Source organism: Nerophis ophidion, linkage group LG20, assembly GCF_033978795.1.
Source record: "Nerophis ophidion isolate RoL-2023_Sa linkage group LG20, RoL_Noph_v1.0, whole genome shotgun sequence".
NCBI lineage: Eukaryota > Metazoa > Chordata > Actinopteri > Syngnathiformes > Syngnathidae > Nerophis > Nerophis ophidion.
The window spans coordinates 669,817-679,156 of NC_084630.1; the positions used below are offsets into that span (position 1 = coordinate 669,817).

General features: G+C 39.9%; 1 protein-coding gene across 3 annotated transcripts in view; it reads right to left on the bottom strand.

Moving 5' to 3' along the window:
- Positions 1-1,371: 1,371 nt before the first annotated feature.
- LOC133538623 (endophilin-A1-like) overlaps positions 1,372-9,340 on the bottom strand; it is a 111,023-nt gene continuing 103,054 nt past the window's right edge. For all 3 annotated transcript variants that reach the window (XM_061880273.1, XM_061880272.1, XM_061880274.1), the window contains 2 exons: positions 4,830-4,841; positions 1,372-4,754 (listed from right to left, as the gene is read on the bottom strand). In XM_061880273.1, coding sequence (XP_061736257.1) covers positions 4,558-4,754; positions 4,830-4,841 — 209 coding nt within the window. In that variant the 3' untranslated portion in view covers positions 1,372-4,557. The remainder of the gene's footprint in view (positions 4,755-4,829; positions 4,842-9,340) is intronic.

The following is a 9,340-nucleotide window of genomic DNA, read 5'->3' on the forward strand; positions in this document are numbered from 1 at the left end:
TGAATGTAAATACGTACATGAATGTATGTAAGTATATACATTTATGAATGTATATACATCATCTGAATGTATATACATACATGAAGGTTTATACATACTGTACATACATACATACAGTACATACATAAATACATGAATGTATGTATGTATGTATGTATGTATGTACATCCATGTATATGTATGTGTGTACATTTATTCATCTATGTATGTTTATACACCCATGTATGTATATACATTCATGAATGTACTTGCATACATATATACATAGATACATGTATACACACAATACAAACAAATGTACATTCTGTACATTCATGAATGTATATACATACATACATGAATATATTTACATATAAGAATGTATATACTTACATACATACATACACACATGGATGTATGTACATAAATACATATATTGATGTATATACATACATACATAAATGATTCTTTATGCATACATACATATTTACATGAATGAATGTAAATACATACTTACATATATATGTATGTGTGGGAAAAATCTTAAGACTATTTCATGTCTACAGAACTGTTCCATGAGGGGTTCCCTCAATCGTCAGTAGATTTTACATACATACATACATACATACATATATATATACATACATGAATGTTTATACATACATACATGCTTACATAAATGTACATATATACATACATGAATGTACATAAATATATAAAAACATGAATGTACATACATATGTACAAACATGAATATACATACATATATGACTGTATATACAGTACACACATACATACTTATATACATACATGTACTCATGTATATACATGAACGTACGTATGTATGTCTGTACAAGATTGTAAGTATGTATGTACATACATTTATGTACATTCATTCATTTACATGTACATTTATGTATGTATGTATATACATACATACATGAATGTATGTAAATACATACATGAATGTATGTAAATACATACATGAATGTATGTAAATACATACATGAATGTATGTAAATACATACATGAATGTATGTAAATACATACATGAATGTATGTAAATACATACATGAATGTATGTAAATACACTCATGTATGTATTTACATACATTCATGTATGTAAATATGCATATATGAATGTATGTATACATGTATGTATGTACGTGGGTACATACATACATGAATGTATGTACATACATACATGAATTTACATAAATACATACATGAATGTACGTACATACATACATGAATGTACATACATTCATGTATATATATATATATATACATATATATATAATATATATATATATATATATACACACACACACACATGTACAAACCCCATTTCCATATGAGTTGGGAAATTTTACATTTGTAAAGAGGTCAGTGTGCTAATCAGCATTTGTATTTATTGGAATAAATGACATTGACTTTGATCACATTGTCTTCACATCAAGCATACACTCCTCGTCCAGAGTGAAGTTAAAGAGAGAGAAAGAAAACAATCATGTGCAGCACAGAGAATCTCTTCTTTCCGTATATTATCCTGGTGTTCCTATATATATATTTATATTTATATGTATTTATACACACACATCTATATATAATGGTGTCACGGAAACAAAATAAGGTACGTTGATATAGTAGATGAGCGACCAAACACACTCGCACGTTCCGAGTGAAAAGCAAACACACACCAAAGCTGTACAGCAGTCCTCATTGAGGGCAAAGATACACACCTTGTATTCTTTTAAAAAAGTGGCAAGAGAAAAACATTTATTTTCAAAAAAATAATAACCTCTTTATTTTTTAGCCAACAAAATATACTGACAGTTGTGCTTCCCCTTCAAAAGAAAAGATGCGTAAAATAAACACACACTGTCTCCCTCTCTCTCTCTCACACACACACACAAGTCCATTTTGTAGTCAACGCTCTGGGAAAAAAATGGGCGGAGCAGCCAGCATCCTTTAAGGGGGCGTGGCCTGGCGAGACAAGCAAAACAACAGCGACGCCTCACGGAAAAAAAAGAGATGAGATTTTTTTTAATCGCACCGGGACAAGAAGACTACTTTTACTCTTCTTCCCCACCTCTTCCGTGGTTCATTATTTACTCGCATGCGCTTTAGGATACATTAGTAACACGGGAATAGGAACGCAACAGGTCAAAGGTCAGTTCGGGGGATTTAAGTATGCAAAGACGACTCTTGTTACCGTCACAACAAGTACAAGGTTGACAATAAAGCCTCGCATTATTCATATCTTGGCCAAATTCTGAGTTGACGTGTCGTTACCAATTTTGTGGTCGTATAAGGAGTGGGCAGCTGTAGCAACCTCCGCCTATTACCGCCACAAATAAGTTGAACGTTCTTTTATCATTTCTGTGCATCTGTGTTAAAAAAAAAAAAAACTTTAACGATTGTATATGCCAACTATTCATTTTAATTGCAGTGAGTTTGTTATAAAACAACCAGTATTAGTCAATACAGCCAGTGAGTGGGCCATGCACTCACTTACCATTTCTATGCAAAATAAAAAACAAACAATTGTATATGCTAACTAATCATTTTAATTGCCGCTATTTTGTTATAAAACCACCAGTATTAGTCAATGCAGCCAGTGAGTGGGCCATGCACTCACTCACCATTTCAGCGCAACTATGTAAAAAAACAAAAACCCTAAACAATTGTATATGCCAACTATTCATCTTAATTGCAGCTCGTTTGTTATAAAACAACCAGTATTAGTCAATACAGCCAGTGAGTGGGCCATGCACTCACCATTTATGTGCAACTATGTAAAAAAAAAAAAACTAAACAATTGTATATGCCAATTATTCATCTTAATTGCAGGGAGTTTGTTATAAAACAACCAGTATTAGTCAATACAGCCAGTGAGTGGGCCATGCACTCACTTACCATTACTGTGCAACTATGTAAAAAAAAAAAAAAAAACTAAACAATTGTAAATGCCAACTATTCATTTTAATTGCAGCTCGTTTGCTATATAACAACCAGTATTTATCAATACAGCCAGTGAGTGGTCCATGCACTCACTTACCATTTCTGTGCAACTATGTAAAAAAAAACAAAAACAAACAATTGTATATGCCAATTATTCATTTCAATTGCAGCGAGTTTGTTATAAAACAACCAGTTTTAGTGAATGGGCCATGCACTCACTTACCATTTCTGTTCAACTAGGTAAAAAAAAAAAAACCCTAAACAATTGTATATGCCAACTATTAATTTGAATTGCAGCTCATGTGTTATAAAAGAACCAGCATTAGTTAATACAGCCAGTGGGTGGGCCATGCACTCACTGAGGCATCATTGCAGTGAAGTTCAAGTTCTTCGTCTGATTGGCTACAGTTGAAATGGCTCCCAACATTTGGCCAGTGGATGAATAATCACGAGCTTCAATCCGACGTCTTTTTGACGATTAAAATACAACACGGTCAGTTTTTGTTCTCAGCTTTTCCCAACTAAAAGGCGGCGTTATCGTGTCGGACAACCCCATCGACATCCCATAAGCACAACAGTCCTACAAGAAGGGAATCATTTGACTTACTTTGTTACCTACTTTTATTACCAGTAGCTACAATGATGATATGAAAGGGTAAATATCTCACAGTTAAGACAAAAACAAAAGACGTCTCACTCTGCCCAGCGATCGTCCGCTGTTTTTTTTAATTTTGTTTGTTTTTTTAACTCCTTCCACCAGCTAAACTACGATAATACTCATCGGACGAGTGAGGATGCAGCAAAAACCAACAAATCCCGCCGCGGAGCGAGGGATTAAAAAACTAAACAAAAGCAGAGCTCTACACGTTAGATAATCACAACACAACCACCATTTTGCACACAATTTGCGTATTTTTTTGAAGAAAAAAAAAAAAAAAAGGGGAAGGGAAAAAAACTAAAAAAACGGTATGGAATGAACGTGTTCTTCCCAAAATCACCACTTGACGAATGACTGGCTCAGACGTGGAATATCACACAGTCACAGAGTCAAACCAGCGGGGAAAAAAACTAAACAATGGTAAGGAATGAACGAGTTCTTCCCAAAATCACCACTTGACGAATGACTGGCTCAGACGTGGAATATCACACAGTCACAGACTGGCTTTAAGAGTAAAACCAGCGGGAAAAAAGCAGCTCTCGTCGTCACTTTGTATGCTCATTTTGCTGTCTGGACGCCGTTTTGACAGGAATGTTAAAGCCAACCAACAACAACAAGAAGAAAACAAACTGGGATCATGCTTAGATAAACATTGTGTACGTTATGTCGAGAAAGTTCTAGCTACTGCGGTGACGTTCACAAAGTACGAAGTGCGATGCGGAAATGGAACGAAGAAACGTGAGAGAATGATGGAAGGAGGGGGCGTGGCTACCTTGTCTATGCTGATTTTAACTTTTTTATTTTTTTTATCCGTCATCAGAAGGCTTGGACGCTGGCCTACTATTTATTGCACGCCCTCTAGTTTAATCGGGAGGTGTAACTCGCGGGCGGGATTTGGATTGTTTCTCTTTTTGTCGTCTTTTTTTCCAGCGGGCATTTTGACGAGGTGGTGGCTTCTAGTGGGGCAGCGGCACCAGAATGTCCACGTAGTTAATGGGGAAGAAGCCCGAGTTGCCGTGCAGCATCCCCTCGTACCAGTTGTCGTCGATCTTGTTGGTCAAGGTGATGATGTCGCCCTCCTTGAAGCCCAGCTCGCCCTCGTTCTCCGGGTCGAAGTCGTAGAGCGCGCGGCAGCACGGCTGGTCCATGGGCGCTGGCGGCACATCAACCATTGGGGATTAGCAGGGTGGGCGGGGATTAAGAGAGGTCACGTGACAGGAGGGCTCACCTGGTGACCGGGCTGCAGGACAGGAGGAGGCGGCGGCAAAAATGGTGGGGGAAAAAAAAAAAAAAAGACCAAACATCAGCAAGGAGGTAAAGTTGGACACGTGACGATTATTAAAACGTGTAGTTTGATATTTTGGCCAGAAAATTGGAGCTGTCACGCCAAATTTCTTCTCCCTACAACCCCCCCCCCAATTTACTTCCAGGGTCATGATTAATACAGACGTTTTGTTAACGCTATATTATAAAAATATAACGCTATATTATAAAAATATAACGCTATATTATTAAAAAAAAAAAAAAAACAGATGTTTTGTTAACGCTGTATCATAAAAAACAATTTAAAAAACAATTTACAAACAAGCTATGGGAGGACATAAGAGGAAACGTGACCCCGGAAGTAAATGAGTCATCCCATAGCTCAGGGGTCGGGAACCTTTTTGGCTGAGAGAGCCAGAAAGCCAAATATTTTAAAATATATTTCAGTAAGAGCCATATATTTTTTAACACTGAACACAACTAAACACGTGCATTTTTAAGTAAGACCAACATTTCTAGAGTATAATAGGTCTGTTATTCTTTGTAATAACATTGTTATTCTGAAGATAACTGTGGAGGGGGCGTGGCCTGCGGGCCTGCAGCGACAGGTGCGTAGATGGCCTACCTGGGCCTTGTTATCTAATCACCTGTCGCTCTGTTATAAGCAGCAGCCAGGAGTAGAGCCGGGGTTGGGGCTGGAAATACAATTGCTGGAAAGCAACTGAGAGATTATTGAAAAATAAAACAATATTGTAACCCTGAAACAGGCTCTCATGTCGGTGCTTGGTGGTCTGAAGAACCCCCAGGAGGGCAAGCCCCACACTAACCAATAATAAATAAATAACTTCTTACCATTAACGCAACTTCTTGAACAGGTGCGGTAGAAAACGGATGGCTGGATTAAAAAAGCATGAGAATGTTTTATATTTTGAACATTATTTTTAACACTGTGATTACAAGTGGAATTATTCATTACTTATCGTGTTAAGGAAAGTCAGCTCAGATTTATCAGAGCCAGATGCAGTCATCAAAAGAGCCACAGGTTCCCTACCCCTGCCATAGCTTGTGTTTGTAAATTGTTTTTTAAATGTTTTTATAATACAGCGTTAACAAAACGTCTGTATTAATCATGACCCCGGAAGTAAAAGGGGGGGAGGGGTTTGTAGGGGGGAAGAAATTTGGCGTATGCTAAGCTAGCCTGCAGATAGCTTTTGATGTGGAGTACATTCCTGAATTTGGATTGAAAATGGATGAATAAAGCAAAACGGGGTGGACATCGGGGGCGGTGCCTCTGGATTGGCAGACCGGGGTGGTGGTCCCTCTTTTTAAGAAGGGGGACCGGAGGGTGTGTTCCAACTATCGTGGGATCACACTCCTCAGCCTTCCCGGTAAGGTTTATTCAGGTGTACTGGAGAGGAGGCTACGCCGGATAGTCGAACCTCGGATTCAGGAGGAACAGTGTGGTTTTCGTCCTGGTGGTGGAACTGTGGACCAGCTCTATACTCTGGGCAGGGTTCTTGAGGGTGCATGGGAGTTTGCCCAACCAGTCTACATGTGCTTTGTGGACTTGGAGAAGGCATTCGACCGTGTCCCTCGGGAAGTCCTGTGGGGAGTGCTCAGAGAGTATGTCTGATTGTGGCGGTCCACTCCCTGTACGATCAGTGTCAGAGCTTGGTCAAGTCGGACCCGTTTCCAGTGAGGGTTGGACTCCGCCATGGCTGCCCTTTGTCACAGATTCTGTTCATAACTTTTATGGACAGAATTTCTAGGCGCAGTCAAGGCGTTGAGGGGTTCCGGTTTGGTGGCTGCAGGATTAGGTCTCTGCTTTTTGCAGACGATGTGGTCCTGATGGCTTCATCTGACTGTGATCTTCAGCTCTCACTGGATCGGTTTGCAGCCGAGTGTGAAGCGACCGGGGTGGGAATCAGCATCTCCAAGTCCGAGTCCATGGTTCTCACCCGGAAAAGGGTGGAGTGCCATCTCCGGGTTGGGGAGGAGACCCTGCCCCAAGTGGAGGAGTTCAAGTACTTCAGAGTCTTGTTCACGAGTGGGGGAAGAGTGGATCGTGAGATGGACAGGCGGATCGGTGCGGCGTCTTCAGTAATGCGGACGTTGTATCGATCCTTTGTGGTGAAGAAGGAGCTGAGCAGGAAGGCAAAGCTCTCAATTTACCGGTCGATCTACGTTCCCATCCTCACCTATGGTCATGAACTTTGGGTCATGACCGAAAGGATAAGATCACGGGTACAAGCGGCCGTGTGGCGGGTCTCTCCCTTAGAGATAGGGTGAGAAGCTCTGCCATCCGGGAGGAACTCAAAGTAAAGCCGCTGCTCCTCCACATGGAGAGGAGCCAGATGAGGTGGTTCGGGCATCTGGTCAGGATGCCACCTGAATGCCTCCCTAGGGAGGTGTTTAGGGCACGTCCAACTGGTAGGAGGCCACGAGGAAGACCCAGGACACGTTGGGAAGACTATGTCTCTCGGCTGGCCTGGGAACGCCTCGGGATCCCCCGGGAAGAGCTAGACCAAGTGGCTGGGGAGAGGGAAGTCTGGGCTTCCCTGCTTAGGCTGCTGCCCCCGCGACCCGACCTCGAATAAGCGGAAGAAGATGGATGGATGGATGGGGTTACAAAAACAAGAAAGAACTAGAGATGTCAAATAATGTCTTTTTTTGCTTTACATCTTATTGTGCAAAATGAGAATGTTTTTTAAAGGGAACTAAATGTGATCTCTGAAAGGTGCATGCATTCCTTCCAAAGCAGAACCCCCGGGAACATTGGTGGAGACTTGAGATGTCCTATAATGGCTTTTTTGTCGATATCCGATATTGTCCAACTCTTAATTACCGATTCCGATATCAACCCATACTGATATATACAGTTGTGGAATTAACACACTAGTATGCCTCATTTCCAAAATAAATCAACTCAAGTTATGGAGAAAAAGTGCCAACATGGCACTGCCATATTTATTATTGAAGTCACAAAGTGCATTATTTTTTGTAACATGCCTCAAAACAGCAGCTTGGAATTTGGGACATGCTCTCTCTGAGAGAGCATGAAAGGGTTAAGGTGGGCGGGATTGAAGGGGGTGTATATTGTAGCGTCCCAGAAGAGTTAGTGCTGCAAGGGTTCCTGGGTATTTATTCTATTACGGTGCGGATGTTCTCCCAAAATGTGTTTGTCATTCTTGTTTGGTGTGGGTTCACAGTGTGGCGCATATTTGTAACAGTGTTAAAGTTGTTTATACGACCTGTATGGCTGTTGACCAAGTATGCCTTGCATTCACTTGTGTGCGTGAAAAGCCACAGATATGATGTGATATTTTCCTAATTTAATGATGTTGGATCTGTGTTGTTGTTGTTGTTGTTGGGGACAAGTGTTGTAAATTATCTCTGGCCACAAACACTATGATGCATACATTGAATAACGGTTTCAGATTTTTATGTTTTTTGTATCTGTCCCTATTTCAAATAAACATTTAATAATAATAATAATTGGACCGGCACGTGGCGGTCTGTACTTCTCCTACGTCCGTCATACATTTTACTCTTTGAAACAGATTCCGATAATTTCCAATATCAAATTTTAAAGGACGATAATATCGGCAGTTTGATATTATCTGACATCTCTAGTACAAACCAAATATAAACAACAACAAACAAAAGTCAGTGTCTCCCATACATCAATTTACTTGTGGCGGGCATTCACATGGCCTGACACATGACACGTGGCAAATTGGGGCGTGCGCTATCCACTTTAACTGCCAAATGGCGGTCGAGTGTTAAATATCATAAAAATGACCACAGCGTTAGTTGCCATGTAGAGTTGCGCTTTCCATCATTTTCAGAAGACTGCATTCAAAATGATAACCCTCCCACATGAGATCCTTATGAATCACTTCCCCACTGGACATTTTCAAAACGAGATTTATGTATTTTACGTCGCCGAGTTTGAGTTGAAAACAAATGTTACCATGAATTGATTAACGTGGACCCCGACTTAAAGAAGTTGAAAAACTTATTGGGGTGTTACCATTTAGTGGTCAATTGTACGGAATATGTGCTGTACTGTGCAATCTACTAATAAAAGTATCAATCAATCAAAGATGACCGGGCAACAAAATAAGTAGGAAACACCACAACAAACTAAAGTCAGTGTTTGCCATACATTCATTTACTTGTGGCGGGCGATATTTGTGCTGCCAATCACGATACATAAACAGTGTCTATGTAGTTTGCTTTGAAATATAACTTTGATGGCCTCGTACCACAAAGTTTGTTTCCAAAGAGTTTGGTGACTAAGTGAAAATAGGCGCGTTTTATGTACCTTTTGTTTACTTAAAATCTAATTTGTTAAACGTTTATACAAAAGATTGCTAAGTTCCGTTAGCATGACAATGGGATAGTCCATTGTGTGTTAACATTAAGCTAACGACATCAGAGCCAACATTTATTCTGTTTGTTGCATTGCTTTGT